This window comes from Musca domestica, unplaced genomic scaffold, assembly GCF_030504385.1.
Source record: "Musca domestica strain aabys unplaced genomic scaffold, Musca_domestica.polishedcontigs.V.1.1 7, whole genome shotgun sequence".
In the NCBI taxonomy this organism is placed as follows: domain Eukaryota; kingdom Metazoa; phylum Arthropoda; class Insecta; order Diptera; family Muscidae; genus Musca; species Musca domestica.
Genome location: NW_026712383.1, coordinates 1,182,957 through 1,202,732, shown reverse-complemented (window position 1 = coordinate 1,202,732; position 19,776 = coordinate 1,182,957). Strand labels below are relative to the sequence as shown.

At 38.0% G+C, this 19,776-nt stretch overlaps 8 protein-coding genes and 1 pseudogene across 8 annotated transcripts; 5 read left to right on the top strand and 4 right to left on the bottom strand.

The window, feature by feature from the left end:
• The first annotated feature begins 1,336 nt into the window (after positions 1 to 1,336).
• Positions 1,337 to 2,116, top strand: LOC131806050 (histone H1-like). Its single transcript, XM_059129944.1, has one exon. The coding sequence runs from the start codon at positions 1,390 to 1,392 to the stop codon at positions 2,071 to 2,073; it is 684 nt and encodes a 227-aa protein (XP_058985927.1). The 5' UTR covers positions 1,337 to 1,389; the 3' UTR covers positions 2,074 to 2,116.
• A 771-nt stretch (positions 2,117 to 2,887) lies between these two features.
• LOC131806061 (histone H2B) lies at positions 2,888 to 3,440 on the bottom strand. The gene has a single exon (XM_059129955.1). The coding sequence runs from the start codon at positions 3,319 to 3,321 to the stop codon at positions 2,947 to 2,949; it is 375 nt and encodes a 124-aa protein (XP_058985938.1). The 5' UTR covers positions 3,322 to 3,440; the 3' UTR covers positions 2,888 to 2,946.
• An 89-nt stretch (positions 3,441 to 3,529) lies between these two features.
• On the top strand, positions 3,530 to 4,055 carry LOC131806057 (histone H2A). The gene has a single exon (XM_059129950.1). The coding sequence runs from the start codon at positions 3,593 to 3,595 to the stop codon at positions 3,965 to 3,967; it is 375 nt and encodes a 124-aa protein (XP_058985933.1). The 5' UTR covers positions 3,530 to 3,592; the 3' UTR covers positions 3,968 to 4,055.
• A 1,434-nt stretch (positions 4,056 to 5,489) lies between these two features.
• On the bottom strand, positions 5,490 to 5,906 carry LOC131806067 (histone H4). The gene has a single exon (XM_059129962.1). The coding sequence runs from the start codon at positions 5,870 to 5,872 to the stop codon at positions 5,561 to 5,563; it is 312 nt and encodes a 103-aa protein (XP_058985945.1). The 5' UTR covers positions 5,873 to 5,906; the 3' UTR covers positions 5,490 to 5,560.
• A 2,605-nt stretch (positions 5,907 to 8,511) lies between these two features.
• LOC131806049 (histone H1-like) lies at positions 8,512 to 9,306 on the top strand. The gene has a single exon (XM_059129943.1). It carries the CDS (start codon positions 8,565 to 8,567, stop codon positions 9,246 to 9,248), a length of 684 nt encoding a protein of 227 aa, XP_058985926.1. The 5' UTR covers positions 8,512 to 8,564; the 3' UTR covers positions 9,249 to 9,306.
• Positions 9,307 to 10,077: 771 nt separating this feature from the next.
• On the bottom strand, positions 10,078 to 10,622 carry LOC131806064 (histone H2B). Its single transcript, XM_059129958.1, has one exon. The coding sequence runs from the start codon at positions 10,492 to 10,494 to the stop codon at positions 10,120 to 10,122; it is 375 nt and encodes a 124-aa protein (XP_058985941.1). The 5' UTR covers positions 10,495 to 10,622; the 3' UTR covers positions 10,078 to 10,119.
• Positions 10,623 to 10,705: 83 nt separating this feature from the next.
• LOC131806056 (histone H2A) lies at positions 10,706 to 11,228 on the top strand. Its single transcript, XM_059129949.1, has one exon. The coding sequence runs from the start codon at positions 10,766 to 10,768 to the stop codon at positions 11,138 to 11,140; it is 375 nt and encodes a 124-aa protein (XP_058985932.1). The 5' UTR covers positions 10,706 to 10,765; the 3' UTR covers positions 11,141 to 11,228.
• A 1,432-nt stretch (positions 11,229 to 12,660) lies between these two features.
• LOC131806068 (histone H4) lies at positions 12,661 to 13,077 on the bottom strand. Its single transcript, XM_059129963.1, has one exon. The coding sequence runs from the start codon at positions 13,041 to 13,043 to the stop codon at positions 12,732 to 12,734; it is 312 nt and encodes a 103-aa protein (XP_058985946.1). The 5' UTR covers positions 13,044 to 13,077; the 3' UTR covers positions 12,661 to 12,731.
• A 5,790-nt stretch (positions 13,078 to 18,867) lies between these two features.
• LOC131806055 (uncharacterized) lies at positions 18,868 to 19,300 on the top strand (annotated as a pseudogene).
• Positions 19,301 to 19,776: the final 476 nt, after the last annotated feature.

Below are 19,776 nucleotides of genomic sequence, written 5' to 3'. Positions count from 1 at the left end.
CCACAAGGGTCCTTACTTGGACCTATATTGTTTAATATATTCCTAGCAGATATTCCTCAACCACCCGAGGGGGATCTGCTATTAATATATGCAGACGATATATTTATCGCTGCATCTGGAGCCCATGCTCATAACACAAATAGACGCCTAAACCAATATCTGACCACCCTTTCCATATATTTTGAGAAATGGAAAATGAGACTTAACATCAACAAATGTGAAGGCATCGTTTTTAAAGGTATAAAAAAACACCTCTTCCCCAGCTCCAGAGGCTTTGAAGCTACGCCATATATCGGAGGACAATTGATCCGCGTGTCTGACCAGCTCAAATATCTGGGCGTGGTTTTCCACTCCAATTTTGAGTTCGTCAGACATGTGGACTACATTCTCGGTAAGGCCAAAAAATTATTCTGGGCTTACCAGCGGGTTATTTGCAGATCAGGTGGACTAACACTGCCTGTCAAACTGTTAATTTATAAGCAAATAATTCGACCGATCTTGGCATACGCCTTCCCCGTCTGGTACGGAATCTCCTCCCATCAAATGGAGAGAATTCGTATCTGGGAGAGGAGGGTGCTAAGATCGTGTCTTGAAATAAAACCCATACTAGACAACAATGGAATATGGCGACTCCCGCACAATTCCGCTGTATACGAGAACACACCTTTCGACAGAATCGATATGTTCCTGATCAAGGGTGCTCTAAAATTCCTAGAAAAATCATCATTTTTGGAAAATTCCTTAATTATTGACAGCCTTAATAATAATAGTATTACTGACATTAACAACATATTAGAGACAAACTATCACGCACCAAAGTGTTTATTACCTTTGGACAGAGCAGGCCTTCTCTCTATTGATAATCAATTACTTTTCTATCACCGCCGTTATAAGACGTTCGACATTAATAATACCGTCTACAATATATCCCAGTAGCCGATGAAGCACACCTGTACATAGTTAATTATAAGTAGTTTTAAGCACCATAACCATAATTCCAAAATACACTTTTTTCTTTTTTTTTTTTTTTTTTGTTTATTAGCCCCTTTTTTTAATAATTATTTTTCTGGGGGAATATAAGCTAAATACAACATATATTACATACAATGAAATTTAATTTCTGGTGTTAGCGATATGATGCATACATTATGCACATATATATGTATTAATGAGTTAAACTTAGATAAATATTAGTATGCTAAGTAGTTTTAAGTAGTCCTTAAGAGCTTTTGTTAGACATAAGTCATATATATATTGTATTAATGAATTGAATTAATAAACTTGAAACTTGATAAACTTGAGAAACGCCGCTAACAAAAATAATAGTACACATAAATTTGTGAGTGTATTTGTGTTAACAGTGAAATATAAACCAAACAGTGAATAACCATGTCTGACGCCGCCGTTGTTGAAGCCACCGCCTCCCCAGTTGCCGCTGTTGAGAAAAAGGCACCAAAAAAAGCCGCTGCCAAAGCAAAGAAGCCATCAGCTGCCCCTACCCACCCTCCAACCCAGCAAATGGTTGATGCCGCCATCAAGACCCTGAAGGAACGTGGAGGTTCATCATTGCCCGCCATCAAGAAATACTTGGCCAGCACCTACAAAGTAGATGCCCAAAAATTGGCCCCCTTCATCAAGAAGTACTTGAAAGGTGCCGTTGCCAGTGGAAAATTGATCCAAACTAAAGGTAAGGGTGCTTCTGGTTCATTCAAATTGTCTGCTTCGGCCTCTAAGGAACCCAAAGCCAAGACTGCTGAAAAGAAGAAGAAGGCCCCAGCCGCTGGTGACAAAAAGAAGAAGGCTGCCGCCCCTAAAAAGGCCGCTGGTGAGAAGAAGGCAGCTGCCAAAAAACCCTCTGCCGCCAAGAAGACCGCTGAAAAGAAGAAGGCCGACAAAACAAAGGCAAAGGCTGCCAAGAAAACCGGTACAGTTAAAGCTAAACCAGCAAAGACCGCCGCCAAAGCATCTGCCACTAAACCAAAGGCACCCAAGGCAAAAACTGCAGCTGCTAAGCCCAAAAAGGCCGCAGCAGCAAAGAAGCCAGCTGCTAAGAAAACCGCCGCCAAGAAGTAATTTTTCCCAGAAAGATTACTTTTTCCACAATATTTTCGATATTCGAAAACATACTATCTAACAGCCCTTTTCAGGGCTACAAATTAAATTAAAAAAGAGAAAAATATTATTTTCAACAGTTATCGTATATATTTGTTACCTAAATAAATAAGTAAATTTGTACACGTGTTTCATTTTGGGAAAAAAATTACTTTCGCTAATTACTGTTCTTATTAGGTAATTTTATTGAGCCAATATAATCGTGGACGCCACTGGATTATTTTTTAACCCAGGTCATAAAAGATAATAAAATATTTAAAATTTTTCCTAATTACCCACAGGTCATAATTCTCGAAAATCCCCATAATTTGGTCATTTTATAATTTCTACTTAATTTTGAAAATTTGATATTTTCATATTCTCTGTTAAATTTCACGAATTTCATCCAAAAATGACATTTTGGCAAAATATTTACATTTTCCATCAATACATTTTTTCCTTTGAAAATTTCTGCCTCAGCCTTATATTTCGTTGCTTTGCCGTTGTGCTGTATCAAAATGCTCACACATACATGATGCCCATTCGATGTTGATCAACGACGGCAAGGCAAATCACCACTAACACACGCACACATAGCACGACGACGATGGCTGTTATAGCATATCGCACAAGCAATGGCTAAACATAGGCACATATGCGAGTTAGCTAAATGCATGGAAAAATCATTGTATAGAGAAAAATATATTTCCTATGGAATTTTATTCGTTTATTACTAAATAATGATAAATTGTAGCTTCAACAAAATATGATCTCTTTTGAAATGTTTTTTGTGGCCCTGAAAAGGGCCTTTTAAGGTAGTATTTCGACGCATGAAAATGAAAAATATCAAGACATTTACTTGGAGCTGGTGTATTTAGTAACAGCCTTGGTACCTTCACTGACGGCGTGCTTAGCCAATTCACCGGGCAACAATAGACGGACGGCGGTCTGGATTTCCCGACTGGTGATGGTCGAGCGCTTGTTGTAGTGGGCCAAACGAGAGGCTTCGGCGGCAATACGTTCGAAGATATCGTTGACGAAACTGTTCATGATGCTCATGGCCTTGGAGGAGATACCGGTGTCGGGATGGACTTGCTTCAACACTTTGTAAATGTAGATAGCGTAACTCTCCTTACGCTTGGTACGTCTCTTCGACTTATCGCCCTTGGTAATGTTCTTTTGGGCTTTGCCGGCCTTCTTTGCTGCTTTACCACTGGTTTTAGGAGGCATTTTCACTTATTATTTTTTTTGAATCACACAAACACTTTTAACACTGTTCACAAATGATAACCAAAACGGCCAGCTATACAGAATTTGTAGATTGTAGTCGACAAGAATTTCAGGTAGTCACAGCTAGCAGGCACACACAAGGCAAACCACCCCATTATTGAAGAAATGTGTGTGTGAGAAAAGTATAAATAGCACGTTTCGGCCCGAAAATTTTTATCATTTGTGTTTTTCAGTGCTTAAGTGAAGTGTTCAAAACTAAAATAAAGTGAAAATGTCTGGTCGTGGTAAAGGTGGCAAAGTTAAGGGAAAGGCAAAGTCCCGTTCCAATCGTGCTGGTCTTCAATTCCCCGTCGGTCGTATCCATCGTCTGTTGCGCAAAGGCAACTATGCTGAGCGTGTTGGTGCCGGTGCTCCCGTCTATTTAGCCGCTGTCATGGAATATTTGGCTGCTGAAGTCTTGGAATTGGCTGGCAATGCTGCCCGTGACAACAAGAAGACTCGTATCATTCCCCGTCACTTGCAATTGGCCATCCGTAACGACGAAGAATTGAACAAATTGCTGTCTGGCGTTACCATTGCCCAAGGTGGTGTATTGCCAAACATCCAAGCTGTTCTCTTGCCCAAGAAGACCGAAAAGAAAGCCTAAATTATTTCGAAAGGTATTATGGAATGAAGAAGAAGAATACAGACCATCGTATAATTCCATAGAAAAATCAACCAATCCGTCCTTTTCAGGACGACAAAAAATATTTGAAAAGGGAAAGAAAATTGCGTCAAGCTACATTTGTATGAAAAAAATAAAATTCTCAATAATTTTCTATGAGACGTTGGCAGAATAACTGTTTTTCGTTGTCAGTTGGATATTTGTGTTGTCGTCGTTGTTGTTGTCTCTTATGATTTCAGGAATAGAGCGAGCGAGAGAGGAGAGATCGTGGCGTCACCAAATGAGTATGTATACTATGAGGAAGAAGAAGCATGTGGCAGTTGGTGGTGGCTGGCTGGGTAGTAATTTTATGTGAAAAAATCGTACCCCGGCGCATTCTTTGGGGAAGGCATAAAGTAGATGATTTGCAAGGGAATTTTGGCGGCAAAGTAGTGTTTTGGTGGAAATAAATGGACACATACATGAAAATAAAAGCGCATTGTGGTGCTATGGAAAATTTTAAACACAAAAAATAGAATAAAAGTAAAATAATGAAATGAAAATTAACGAAAATAATTAAATTAAATTAAAATAAGAAAATTTCAGAAAATAAAGGCAAATATTAATGAAATTTCAAAGAAATTTAAATGAAAATATTTGAAAATAATTTAAAGAAATTTGGAATAATAAACACATTTTATGAAAATAAAAGATACTTTAAATGAAATCAAAAATTTTTAAATTGATGAAAAGGAAATAAATTAAATAATTTTAAATTAATAATAATAATAATTTTAAATAAAACGAAAATGTGATTTTTAAAAAATAATGTAATGAAAAATTAAATTAATTGAAAATTAAATAAGAAAATTTAACATAAATAAAATAAAATTCATTTAATGAAGAACTTTTAAATAAAATTCAATGATTTTAATTTTCGGTAAAATTTTAAAGGAAATGATTAGTGAAAAATTTACAAATTTTTAATGAAATTTTTCGAAATAAAATAAATCAACGATCTATTTAATAAATATTTTCAACAATTTCAAATTAAATTTTGAGAAAACATTCAACAATGTTTAAAAAAAAAGTCAAAATGAAATTACTTTGCTACCACAGCATGGTCGTTCTTTAGTAATATCGACTAAATAATACCAATACATACATAAAGCGACGCTATGTTATACTCATATTATACGAAGAGGAAGAAGAAGAAGAAGTAAATGTGTTTAGCGATGTGAGTTGCCGACGGCATGTTTATGATCGGGAATAAAATAAGAGACATCGGTAAAAGAAGGCTTTCGGTGAAAATATTCTGGAGAAAATAGAAACGAGTAAGTATTTATATTTTTTTTATTTGATTTTTCACGACTTGTGAGAAAAAAATACGAGAAAGCTGAAAAAGAAAATTATTAGAAATTTTGACATAAAATCCCTATATTTCCTAAGGTAAGTGTTTATTTTTTATTTATTTTAATTTTAAAAAAAATAGTTTTCAACAAGAAAGTATCTCTTTTTTGATATATTTTGTGGTCCTGAAAAGGACCGATTGTTTTGTTGTAAAAAATATTTCTCCAAATTGCGTCAAGAATTTGTTTAACCGCCGAAACCGTACAAGGTACGGCCTTGTCTCTTCAAAGCATATACGACATCCATAGCGGTGACGGTTTTACGCTTAGCATGTTCGGTGTAGGTGACAGCATCACGAATAACGTTTTCCAAAAACACCTTCAGAACACCACGAGTTTCTTCGTAAATCAGGCCAGAGATACGTTTTACACCGCCACGACGAGCCAAACGTCTAATAGCTGGCTTGGTAATACCTTGGATGTTATCACGGAGCACTTTCCTGTGACGTTTAGCGCCACCTTTTCCCAAGCCTTTACCACCTTTACCACGACCAGTCATTTTTTCACTTTAGTTTATTTCACTTATCACTTCACGAACAGTTTGAGCACTAATGTTTTTTTCGGGCGATTCCGCTCGTATTTATACAAAATTTGAGGCTCTCTCCAACTATTGAACACACAAGTAAAGTATGTACAGTTATATGTGTGTGTGTACATTTGCCGTTAGTATTGTATGTTCTCTTTTGTGTGTGCGTGTACATTTGGTATACGGATAGGTAAGAATTCACTAACATATCAACCCCGAAAGTTGATGCTAACAGCACAATTTTCTATAAATACTCGTTTTCGTGGCGATGGCAACGTTATTACAGTGTCTACCGTGTTTGTGTGCATATCTCTAGTGAAGTGAAAAAAATTCAAGTGAAAAATGGCTCGTACTAAGCAAACTGCCCGTAAATCGACCGGTGGAAAGGCTCCCCGTAAACAACTAGCTACCAAAGCTGCCCGTAAGAGTGCCCCAGCCACCGGCGGTGTTAAGAAGCCTCATCGTTTCCGTCCTGGTACAGTTGCTTTGCGTGAAATCCGTCGTTACCAGAAGAGTACTGAATTGTTGATCCGCAAATTGCCCTTCCAACGTTTGGTTCGTGAAATCGCTCAAGATTTCAAAACTGACTTGCGTTTCCAGAGCTCTGCTGTTATGGCCTTGCAAGAAGCCAGTGAAGCCTACTTGGTTGGTCTTTTCGAAGATACTAACTTGTGCGCCATCCATGCTAAGCGTGTCACCATCATGCCTAAGGATATCCAATTGGCCAGACGTATTCGTGGAGAACGTGCTTAAATTCTTGACGTTTTAAAAGCAACAATTTTACAACAAAACAATCGGTCCTTTTCAGGACCACAAATATTTTATAAAAAAGAGATATTTTTTTACTCAATCTACAATTTTTAGTATTTTTTTGAAAAAAATAAAAATAATTTAGGGCTATGATTATTTTTCAACAATTAACATTTTTTATAATAAAGATATATTTTTTGATGTTGTTTTTTTTTTTCGTTGATGATTTTTCGACACTTTATTTTTTTATTTAATTTTTTTATTTTATTTTGATCGAATATTTTATTTTTTTAATTTTATTTGAATTTTTTGAATTATCCATTTTGATATTTTCCTTTAATTTGCAAAATTATTATCATTTTTGTACTCCCTCTTCGAAAAAAATGCTATGACTCATAAAAACAACCACCACATACATTTTGCTAACGGGATTTTTTTTTGTCCATTTTGTTTTTTTCCTTTTCCCGTTAAACAAAAAATTGCTCTCTTTATGATTTTTGGCGCGAAATTTGTCTATTTCTCTCATTTTATTCCCCTTCGATCATTTTTTTCTGTTGTGGACTATTCAATTTAACGGGAAAAAATTCTCTGCCTTTAATTTCTAAGAATTATTTCATGTGCATTTTAAAAATTTCCAGCTAAAATGTGCCCCACGTATTTAATTTTTTTCAGGAATGATGTATGAAATATGTTTTATTCCTTTTCAGCAACATTTTTAAATGTTTTAAACGCATTTTAAGAGATTTGTTTATGAATTTTCTCCGTATGGATTTACAAAATTATTTTTGCCCGATGTATTTGAAGAAATTGGTAATAATTTATTATTTTCAAAAATTGAAGAAGAAAATAATTGATTTGTTGATAATTTTGATGTAAAATATAATTAAAAGTATTATAAAAAGGAATTCCAATAATATCTACCTTTGAAGTTGATCGAAAATCATTTTTGTAAAACGCAATTAATTTCATGTCATTTCCAAGTGTTCTAGGTGATATTTGCCTGTAAAGAGGAATTTCTTTTTGGGAATATTTTTTCATAAAATTATCAAAAATTTGACAAAATGACGTAGAAAATGGCTTCTAATACTATTTTTAATAAATTTTAGAACAAATTATGTTAAATTTCATAAAAAATATTGCAAAATGAAAATACATAACCGTTTGTCACTGAATGCCTGTACATTGGTAGTATGAAGTATTCTGGGGATTTTGTAACTTTTCCCCGTAAATTATGACTTTTTGTGAATAATGTTATATTTTGATGTAAATATACAAATTCTGAAATGTTTTTTAAGAAATTTTTATAAAACTTATTAAGATTTGAGCTTTCAAATTTATTTCAAGAAAAACTTTTCTTCATTGAAATTATGCCAACAAGAGGATTTCTGCTGTCATAGACCACATAATAATTTCAATTTTTTCACATAGTAAAATATGAAATTTCATCGATATTTTTCTTTGATCCTAAAGTAAACATATCAGGCTACATTTTCAAAAAGAATTTTCAATTAAATTTTCATAAAAAATTTGATTTTTTTAAATTTTAGTTGGAAATTTGTGATTACATTTTTATAATCTGCCAAGTTAAACGTTTATAATTCACAAACGGCAAGTGATAATTACACCAAACTTTCTTTAAAACATAGCCTGAAATCTATACTTTAAAGGTATAAAACATTTTTAGTGAAAATTATCAAAGCTTCTTCAGGAAAATTTAATTTCTCCGAAAACTTTTGTAAAAAATTAAACACGCTTCCACACAATCTTTCGAAAAATTTACCAATTGACTACTATGCACATCTCATCTTTTCGATGTACCTACACTTTAGCTCGCCGCTAACAAAAATAATAGTACACATAAATTTGTGAGTGTATTTGTGTTAACAGTGAAATATAAACCAAACAGTGAATAACCATGTCTGACGCCGCCGTTGTTGAAGCCACCGCCTCCCCAGTTGCCGCTGTTGAGAAAAAGGCACCAAAAAAAGCCGCTGCCAAAGCAAAGAAGCCATCAGCTGCCCCTACCCACCCTCCAACCCAGCAAATGGTTGATGCCGCCATCAAGACCCTGAAGGAACGTGGAGGTTCATCATTGCCCGCCATCAAGAAATACTTGGCCAGCACCTACAAAGTAGATGCCCAAAAATTGGCCCCCTTCATCAAGAAGTACTTGAAAGGTGCCGTTGCCAGTGGAAAATTGATCCAAACTAAAGGTAAGGGTGCTTCTGGTTCATTCAAATTGTCTGCTTCGGCCTCTAAGGAACCCAAAGCCAAGACTGCTGAAAAGAAGAAGAAGGCCCCAGCCGCTGGTGATAAAAAGAAGAAGGCTGCCGCCCCTAAAAAGGCCGCTGGTGAGAAGAAGGCAGCTGCCAAAAAACCCTCTGCCGCCAAGAAGACCGCTGAAAAGAAGAAGGCCGACAAAACAAAGGCAAAGGCTGCCAAGAAAACCGGTACAGTTAAAGCTAAACCAGCAAAGACCGCCGCCAAAGCATCTGCCACTAAACCAAAGGCACCCAAGGCAAAAACTGCAGCTGCTAAGCCCAAAAAAGCCGCAGCAGCAAAGAAGCCAGCTGCTAAGAAAACCGCCGCCAAGAAGTAATTTTTCCCAGAAAGATTACTTTTTCCACAATATTTTCGATATTCGAAAACATACTATCTAACAGCCCTTTTCAGGGCTACAAATTAAATTAAAAAAGAGAAAAATATTTATTTTCAACAGTTATCGTATATATTTGTAACCTAAATAAATAAGTAAATTTGTACACGTGTTTCATTTTGGGAAAAAAATTACTTTCGCTAATTACTGTTCTTATTAGGTAATTTTATTGAGCCAATATAATCGTGGACGCCACTGGATTATTTTTTAACCCAGGTCATAAAAGATAATAAAATATTTAAAATTTTTCCTAATTACCCACAGGTCATAATTCTCGAAAATCCCCATAATTTGGTCATTTTATAATTTCTACTTAATTTTGAAAAATTTGATATTTTCATATTCTCTGTTAAATTTCACGAATTTCATCCAAAAATGACATTTTGGCAAAATATTTACATTTTCCATCAATACATTTTTTCCTTTGAAAATTTCTGCCTCAGCCTTATATTTCGTTGCTTTGCCGTTGTGCTGTATCAAAATGCTCACACATACATGATGCCCATTCGATGTTGATCAACGACGGCAAGGCAAATCACCACTAACACACGCACACATGCACGACGACGATGGCTGTTATAGCATATCGCACAAGCAATGGCTAAACATAGGCACATATGCGAGTTAGCTAAATGCATGGAAAAATCATTGTATAGAGAAAAATATATTTCCTATGGAATTTTATTCGTTTATTACTAAATAATGATAAATTGTAGCTTCAACAAAATATGATCTCTTTTGAAATGTTTTTTGTGGCCCTGAAAAGGGCCTTTTAAGGTAGTATTTCGACGCAAAATGAAAAATATCAAGACATTTACTTGGAGCTGGTGTATTTAGTAACAGCCTTGGTACCTTCACTGACGGCGTGCTTAGCCAATTCACCGGGCAACAATAGACGGACGGCGGTCTGGATTTCCCGACTGGTGATGGTCGAGCGCTTGTTGTAGTGGGCCAAACGAGAGGCTTCGGCGGCAATACGTTCGAAGATATCGTTGACGAAACTGTTCATGATGCTCATGGCCTTGGAGGAGATACCGGTGTCGGGATGGACTTGCTTCAACACTTTGTAAATGTAGATAGCGTAACTCTCCTTACGCTTGGTACGTCTCTTCGACTTATCGCCCTTGGTAATGTTCTTTTGGGCTTTGCCGGCCTTCTTTGCTGCTTTACCACTGGTTTTAGGAGGCATTTTCACTTATTATTTTTTTTGAATCACACAAACACTTTTAACACTGTTCACAAATGATAACCAAAACGGCCAGCTATACAGAATTTGTAGATTGTAGTCGACAAGAATTTCAGGTAGTCACAGCTAGCAGGCACACACAAGGCAAACCACCCCATTATTGAAGAAATGTGTGTGTGAGAAAAGTATAAATAGCACGTTTCGGCCCGAAAATTTTTATCATTTGTGTTTTTCAGTGCTTAAGTGAAGTGTTCAAAACTAAAATAAAGTGAAAATGTCTGGTCGTGGTAAAGGTGGCAAAGTTAAGGGAAAGGCAAAGTCCCGTTCCAATCGTGCTGGTCTTCAATTCCCCGTCGGTCGTATCCATCGTCTGTTGCGCAAAGGCAACTATGCTGAGCGTGTTGGTGCCGGTGCTCCCGTCTATTTAGCCGCTGTCATGGAATATTTGGCTGCTGAAGTCTTGGAATTGGCTGGCAATGCTGCCCGTGACAACAAGAAGACTCGTATCATTCCCCGTCACTTGCAATTGGCCATCCGTAACGACGAAGAATTGAACAAATTGCTGTCTGGCGTTACCATTGCCCAAGGTGGTGTATTGCCAAACATCCAAGCTGTTCTCTTGCCCAAGAAGACCGAAAAGAAAGCCTAAATTATTTCGAAAGGTATTATGGAATGAAGAAGAAGAATACAGACCATCGTATAATTCCATAGAAAAATCAACCAATCCGTCCTTTTCAGGACGACAAAAAATATTTGAAAAGAGAAAGAAAATTGCGTCAAGCTACATTTGTATGAAAAAAATAAAATTCTCAATAATTTTGTATGAGACGTTGGCAGAATAACTGTTTTTCGTTGTCAGTTGGATATTTGTGTTGTCGTCGTTGTTGTTGTCTCTTATGATTTCAGGAATAGAGCGAGCGAGAGAGGAGAGATCGTGGCGTCACCAAATGAGTATGTATACTATGAGGAAGAAGAAGCATGTGGCAGTTGGTGGTGGCTGGCTGGGTAGTAATTTTATGTGAAAAAATCGTACCCCGGCGCATTCTTTGGGGAAGGCATAAAGTAGATGATTTGCAAGGGAATTTTGGCGGCAAAGTAGTGTTTTGGTGGAAATAAATGGACACATACATGAAAATAAAAGCGCATTGTGGTGCTATGGAAAATTTTAAACACAAAAAATAGAATAAAAGTAAAATAATGAAATGAAAATTAACGAAAATAATTAAATTAAATTAAAATAAGAAAATTTCAGAAAATAAAGGCAAATATTAATGAAATTTCAAAGAAATTTAAATGAAAATATTTGAAAATAATTTAAAGAAATTTGGAATAATAAACACATTTTATGAAAATAAAAGATACTTTAAATGAAATCAAAAATTTTTAAATTGATGAAAAGGAAATAAATTAAATAATTTTAAATTAATAATAATAATAATTTTAAATAAAACGAAAATGTGATTTTTAAAAAATAATGTAATGAAAAATTAAATTAATTGAAAATTAAATAAGAAAATTTAACATAAATAAAATAAAATTCATTTAATGAAGAACTTTTAAATAAAATTCAATGATTTTAATTTTCGGTAAAATTTTAAAGGAAATGATTAGTGAAAAATTTACAAATTTTTAATGAAATTTTTCGAAATAAAATAAATCAACGATCTATTTAATAAATATTTTCAACAATTTCAAATTAAATTTTGAGAAAACATTCAACAATGTTTAAAAAAAAAGTCAAAATGAAATTACTTTGCTACCACAGCATGGTCGTTCTTTAGTAATATCGACTAAATAATACCAATACATACATAAAGCGACGCTATGTTATACTCATATTATACGAAGAGGAAGAAGAAGAAGAAGTAAATGTGTTTAGCGATGTGAGTTGCCGACGGCATGTTTATGATCGGGAATAAAATAAGAGACATCGGTAAAAGAAGGCTTTCGGTGAAAATATTCTGGAGAAAATAGAAACGAGTAAGTATTTATATTTTTTTTATTTGATTTTTCACGACTTGTGAGAAAAAAATACGAGAAAGCTGAAAAAGAAAATTATTAGAAATTTTGACATAAAATCCCTATATTTCCTAAGGTAAGTGTTTATTTTTTATTTATTTTAATTTAAAAAAATAGTTTTCAACAAGAAAGTATCTCTTTTTTGATATATTTTGTGGTCCTGAAAAGGACCGATTGTTTTGTTGTAAAAAATATTTCTCCAAATTGCGTCAAGAATTTGTTTAACCGCCGAAACCGTACAAGGTACGGCCTTGTCTCTTCAAAGCATATACGACATCCATAGCGGTGACGGTTTTACGCTTAGCATGTTCGGTGTAGGTGACAGCATCACGAATAACGTTTTCCAAAAACACCTTCAGAACACCACGAGTTTCTTCGTAAATCAGGCCAGAGATACGTTTTACACCGCCACGACGAGCCAAACGTCTAATAGCTGGCTTGGTAATACCTTGGATGTTATCACGGAGCACTTTCCTGTGACGTTTAGCGCCACCTTTTCCCAAGCCTTTACCACCTTTACCACGACCAGTCATTTTTTCACTTTAGTTTATTTCACTTATCACTTCACGAACAGTTTGAGCACTAATGTTTTTTTCGGGCGATTCCGCTCGTATTTATACAAAATTTGAGGCTCTCTCCAACTATTGAACACACAAGTAAAGTATGTACAGTTATATGTGTGTGTGTACATTTGCCGTTAGTATTGTATGTTCTCTTTTGTGTGTGCGTGTACATTTGGTATACGGATAGGTAAGAATTCACTAACATATCAACCCCGAAAGTTGATGCTAACAGCACAATTTTCTATAAATACTCGTTTTCGTGGCGATGGCAACGTTATTACAGTGTCTACCGTGTTTGTGTGCAGTTCGTGAAATAACATCTCTTCGGCAGTGTTAATTCGTGTATATTGGTGGTTAATCATAGTGGTGTTCATTGTGGTTTTGGTGGTTGGTCGTAGTGGCGTTTGCTGTGCTGTGGTGGTGGATTGCAGTGGCTGTTACTGTGCTGTGGTGGTGGTTTCATAAGGCAAAATTTGGTTTGGGTCTCTCAAAAAGTTGAGAAGCCCATAGAAGGCAGCAAAATTGGAATTTTGCTGATTATAAGGCACAAACACTAGAGAACGAGCAGTGGTGGTTGGTGAAGACCAAAAATCAACAGTGCTGGCGGGAAACCCCAAAACCGTCAGCACCCCAAAGTCGACGGCGAATATTTTCAACGCCGTCAAAAGTGAAAGAGGCGCGATTTTTGCCATAGATAAAATGGCAGAAAAGCAGGCGGTTATGCCGGTAAAAGTCAACCCTACCGGCATAAAAATTGAAGCAGAAGGGTATATTTGTCAAGCCAAAAATGGCAAATATACCCAAAAAAATGGATGGTTGCGCATCTGATGGTGCAACGAGCGACGGGGGCCAATCTATTAGCTCCGATGTGGTTAGGCAGCCACGTAAAAAACGCTGCCATTGCAACGTAGGCAATTCTGCCTACGATAACTGTGAAGCTGGAAGCTACAATACGCCAGCTTGAAGCCCGAATTGCTCACTTAGAGCAAGAAAGGAGCCGTATGGCAGCAGAGCTGGCTGCTGCCAACCAAGCGCTAGCCAAATGCGCTAAGATTGGCCCCTCCAGCAAGGAGACCGTAGTGGCTACCGAGGCAGCCGTAGACCTCGGTATGGCGGATGATGAAATGGAGGTCGTTCCGTCAGAGACTGAAAAGAAGAAGACCTCCAAAGGTGCTGTCCCCAAAGTACGGTACGTACTGAAGGAAGTCACGGAGAAGGTTCAATCACCCAAAACTACCCCCTTGGTGGTTGATAACAAGACTGCTGCTGTTGCTGTTCCCGCTGCTGTTCCTGCTGCTGCTGATCCCGCAACAAAGAAGAAGTCTGCTGCTCTCGGCCCTATGAAGCAGACACCTGAGAAGGCAAATGCTGGCAAAAACATGCCAGCTTTTAAGATTTTCGGAGCTGGAGTATCTGAGGTGGCAGGCGTCCTGAGACAACATCTGCGTTCAGGTGAGTTCTCCATAACCTTAGTCCGTCCGTCCGTTTTGGCGCTGAAGGTCAAAGGCCTCAACGCATTTAATTTTGTCAAGCAAATCTTGACAGAGCGTGGGTATAAATTTTATACCCACACCCCCAAGGAGTTACGTCCTCATATGCTTGTCATAGAGGGCTTAACTAAGGAATATTCGCCTGAGGCGGTAAGTGAGTTCCTCACTACCAAATCAGGCCTAAATGTTGAAATTGTTGGTTTGACCAACATTTCCTACCGCTTGTGGCTTTTGCGTGTAAGCAAAAGTTCGGACATTTTGGGGTTGTATAACCTCAAAATGATATTTGACTGCAATGTCAAGATCCGTAAGGATAAAGGTAGTGGCATGCAGCAATGCTACAATTGCCAAGGTCACGATCATATCGCGACCAATTGTACGATGCCAAAGCGCTGTAACAAGTGCAATGGAGAACATGGTCCTAAAGAGTGTCCTGTCCCTCCCAAGGGACAAGACACTCTTATCGAATACACTGACCCAAGTACCGGGGAGGTAGTAAAAAAGTGGCACAGCCCTTGCTACTGTGTCAACTGCGGAAAATACGGACATCCTGCTTCGGCTAAGGATTGTCCCTTCCGTCTAGGCAATCTTAGCCCGCAAGGCTAAAGCCAAGGCCGACATCCAGGCCAAAAATGAGGCACGTTCTTTACGAATTGCTGCCATTGGCTCCACCATGACATATGCTGGTGTCGCAGGTGGCCGTGCAAAATCGGCCCCTCAACAAGTCCCAGCTAGTAACGGTCCACGTTCTAGCAATCGACCTCCCCAAAAAGAGGTAATTTCACAATCTGAGAACATTGTCCAGTTCTTTGGAACTGACTTTTCTCAAAAATGCGAGAAGGCTAGGACATTTGGTCCTATCTTCCAAAAAATATGGCTTCATCAGGTATTGACGCAGCTATGTCTGCCTGGTTGCTATGCATTGCTGGAAATGTCCAGTTTTAAAGTAGTTTTTGTTAATGTGAACTCTTTGATTTCATTATCAAAGAGACACTATTTGAAGTTGTTAGTTGAGGAGAGGAGGCCGGATGTACTCCTTTTGGCTGAGCATAAGCTCAACCCTTCTCATAATTTTAGTTTAGATGGATATAGGGTTTTTCTCCAACATCGTGAGGGGGCGCAACGCGGGGGTGGTACCGCGGTTGCTATTCGAGATGGTATTCGCTGTGATCGAATACCACTCTCAACCGGACATATAGAATCCTGTGCGGTGAGGGTATGGAAGGACGATGGCTCCACTGTAGCTTTGTCTCAATGTACCTCGCACCCAATGTGACACTACGATCCGAAGACATTTTGCAGGTTTTTGACCTATATAACTTTGGGGAAGTTTTGATCGGAACCGACCTAAACGCGAAGCACACTTCGTGGGGAGGTAATGTGAGAAACTGTAGTGGACTAGCTTTAGACAGACTTTTACAGGACTGTCTAGACTTTGACGTAATAAGGTCGGATATTCCGACTAGGGAGAATGCTACATCTGCCTCATATCTAGATTTATTTCTGCGTACACCAGGACTCCCTCTGGTTGGCGGCTGGAAATATTTCTATGGCATTTGATTTTGAATCGGATCACAGGGCGATTCAAATTCATTAAATTTGGGGGATCTGGCGAGACATGAAGGACAGAAATTTCTGAACTTCAATCGCATGAATGTAGGACGATTTAGGCGTCAGCTTAGGTTAGGGCTAGATGAGTGCACGCTACCATCTAACAGAAATGCTTCAATAGATGAGATAGATAGGTGTGTGGAAAATCTAGGTGAGATTTTCCGCAATGCTATAGAGACCTCTGTACCTAAACAGAGAGTCAGGCCTAAAACTCTTGGAGATCTTCCTCCGAGAATTTTGGGCTTTATACGTGAGCGTCGCAGGCTATGCCGCACTCTCCGTAGATCTGGTGATCCAGATAGATTTCCTGCTCTTAGAGCCGATATCAGAAATCTGGATCGCATAATTGAGGACTCTGTTCGAATTTTCGAACAAGATAGACTCAAAGATTATTTAGGGAGAATAAGAGTTGATGGGAAAACTTTTGACAAAGTCAAAAGGGCAGCAGGACTGGATACTAGAGAACCTGTAAGTCAGTTAGTGGACAATACAGGTCGACTTATTACGGACGACGGTGAAAAGGCAGAAGCCTTGGCAGACCATGTGCAGGGTGTTTCGCCGGCCATGGGAGGACCGAGTGCTAATTTCTCAGGAGGACCAGTTAATCGGTTTCCTGGGGAACATGATGCCCTCCGTAGCTCAGTTAATCGAGCTACCGAGGGGATCAGCGATCGGTCCCCCATGGTAAATTTCGGCGATACATTTACTGCAGATGGGGCTATTGTTGAAAACGCCACTCGTTGGAACGAGGGTGGCTTTCTTCGCGCCGGTTGTGTGGGTAGGGCAATTGCCCGTAGGCCAGCACGTAAATCCTGCGGTTTGGACAGAATACCCGATACCGCCTTAAAAAAGGCGGGAGAGGTTATTTTCACGTTCCTGGCAGTGTTATTTAATCACTGTCTGAACCTGGGCTATTTTCCCAGGGCATGGAAAGAGGCTATGTTGGTTCCCATATTTAAGAGGGGTTCACCTCTGGGACAATGTAGCAGCTATAGGCCGATATCACTTTTATCGGCCTTTCGGTAAACTCTTCGAGTCTTTCATTTTGGAAAGATTAAATAAACTCGTAGAGGATAAAAGGGTGTTGAAGGACAATCAGTTCGGGTTTAGGGCAGGCCTATCCACTGTCCATGCCCTAACTGCTCTCTCATCCTATGTGGTTTCAGGTCTCAACAATAGGGATGGCACTATTGCAGTTGGACTTGATTTTTCTAAAGCCTTTGATACCGTATGGCATCAAGGTTTATTGTTTAAAATGCAACGGTTTGGATTTGATCACCAAACTGTTAGGTTAGTAGGAAGTTTCCTGTCTGATAGGTATTTCAGAGTTAGGGTAGGTGAACGACTATCTAGTCGCAGACCTGTACTGACTGGCGTGCCCCAGGGCTCCCTCCTAGGGCCGATGTTGTTTAACATCTATGTCAGTGACATGCCTACACCTCCACGTGGAGGGTTAGCATTATCATACGCCGATGATGTGCTTGTGGCGTATACGGCCCCATTACTTCGTACAGCGGAAGCACGTCTGAACATTTATCTTGAGGTCTTATATAGGTTCTTACCATATGGGGCCTCAAGCTAAATGGGGACAAATGTTCGGCAATTGTATTTACCGGGAATACTCGATATGTTCGTCCAAATTTTCACAAGGTACCATCCGGTCGTGAAAGTTGGACCTCATATTGTGGAAATAAAGGACAGGATAAAATATCTTGGGGTCATTTTTCAAAAGAATTTTGACTTCAAGGCACATTTAGATTTTATCCTGGACAGAGCGAGAAAGGTCTTCTTCAGCTATCAAGGGCTGATGAAGATGCGGGATGGCTTAACTCCGAGTTAAGTTGCTGTTATATCGGCAAATAATGCGACCTATTGTTGCCTACGCTTTTCCGGTCTGGTTTGGCATCTCATCCAACCAGATGGAGAGGCTTAGGAGGTGGGAGCGTAGTGTCCTGACTTCATGTTAGGCATGAGAGAACTAACATTTAGTCAGGATGGAACTGTCAGGAGGACCTCTAATAGGGCCATATATGACAGGGCAGGTGGGGAAAGAATTGACAGGGTCCTGGTCTCAGGAGCACTGGAATTCTTAGACAAGACGGACGGACTGAACAACAGTACTGTGGAGAACGCTCTGAGATGCAACCTGGACGCGGATGCACTGAGGACTGTAAGGTACCTGCCCCGGGTGCCTTGAAAAGGATGAATGAGGAAGGGCTGTTGTACGTCGATGGTGAGCTTCGTTTCTACCATCGACGTTACAACACCCTTGATGTAGAAGATACTGTGTACAATAGTACACAGTAAATGTAAATATGTATATATTGTAAATAGTAGTTTGTAGAAACTAGCTTTAAGTATTAGATTTAGTTTTAGATTTACGTTTTAGTTTTAAATTTTAAAATTAGCTGATTTCGCCCGATTTTTAATTTTGGAATTTTGGGGCATATATGTTTTTAAGTTTTTTCCTTTTTTTACTTAAAGTATCTAGTTGCTAGATGCCAAGAGCATAGCGTATTTTTATGTAAATAGTAGTAGATAGCGAATAGCCTATATAGTTAAGTTTTTTAGCACAGTAAGCATTCCTGTTAGTTCGTAAGATTATCTACCCAATACATATGGCCATAGGCAAATTGAAATTGAAATTGTTTGTGTGCATATCTCTAGTGAAGTGAAAAAAATTCAAGTGAAAAATGGCTCGTACTAAGCAAACTGCCCGTAAATCGACGGTGGAAAGGCTCCCCGTAACAACTAGCTACCAAAGCTGCCGTAAGAGTGCCCCAGCCACCGGCGGTGTTTAAGAAGCCTCATCGTTTCCGTCCTGGTACAGTTGCTTTGCGTGAACTCCGTCGTTACCAGAAGAGTACCTGAATTGTTTGATCCGCAAATTGCCTTCCAACGTTTGGTTCGTGAAATCGCTCAAGATTTCAAAACTGACTTGCGTTTCCAGAGCTCTGCTGTTATGGCCTTGCAAGAAGCCAGTGAAGCCTACTTGGTTGGTCTTTTCGAAGATACTAACTTGTGCGCCATCCATGCTAAGCGTGTCACCATCATGCCTAAGGATATCCAATTGGCCAGACGTATTCGTGGAGAACGTGCTTAAATTCTTGACGTTTTAAAAGCAACCAATTTTACAACAAAACAATCGGTCCTTTTCAGGACCCACAAATATTTTATAAAAAAGAGATATTTTTTTTACTCAATCTACAATTTTTAGTATTTTTTTGAAAAAAATAAAAATAATTTAGGCTATGATTATTTTTCAACAATTAACATTTTTTATAATAAAGATATATTTTTGATGTTGTTTTTTTTTTCGTTGATGATTTTTCGACACTTTATTTTTTTATTTAATTTTTTTATTTTATTTGATCGAATATTTTATTTTTTAATTTTATTTGAATTTTTTGAATTATCCATTTTGATATTTTCCTTTAATTGCAAAATTATTATCATTTTTGTACTCCCTCTTCGAAAAAATGCTATGACTCATAAAAACAACCACCACATACATTTTGCTAACGGGATTTTTTTTTGTCCATTTGTTTTTTTTCCTTTTCCCGTTAAACAAAAAAAATTGCTCTCTTTATGATTTTTGGCGC

Bases quoted from the DNA above. Each gene is read 5' to 3' on its own strand.
- LOC131806056 (XM_059129949.1), top strand. From the start codon at position 10,766: ATGTCTGGTCGTGGTAAAGGTGGCAAAGTTAAGGGAAAGGCAAAGTCC.
- LOC131806050 (XM_059129944.1), top strand. From the start codon at position 1,390: ATGTCTGACGCCGCCGTTGTTGAAGCCACCGCCTCCCCAGTTGCCGCT.
- LOC131806049 (XM_059129943.1), top strand. From the start codon at position 8,565: ATGTCTGACGCCGCCGTTGTTGAAGCCACCGCCTCCCCAGTTGCCGCT.
- LOC131806064 (XM_059129958.1), bottom strand. From the start codon at position 10,494: ATGCCTCCTAAAACCAGTGGTAAAGCAGCAAAGAAGGCCGGCAAAGCC.
- LOC131806061 (XM_059129955.1), bottom strand. From the start codon at position 3,321: ATGCCTCCTAAAACCAGTGGTAAAGCAGCAAAGAAGGCCGGCAAAGCC.
- LOC131806067 (XM_059129962.1), bottom strand. From the start codon at position 5,872: ATGACTGGTCGTGGTAAAGGTGGTAAAGGCTTGGGAAAAGGTGGCGCT.
- LOC131806057 (XM_059129950.1), top strand. From the start codon at position 3,593: ATGTCTGGTCGTGGTAAAGGTGGCAAAGTTAAGGGAAAGGCAAAGTCC.
- LOC131806068 (XM_059129963.1), bottom strand. From the start codon at position 13,043: ATGACTGGTCGTGGTAAAGGTGGTAAAGGCTTGGGAAAAGGTGGCGCT.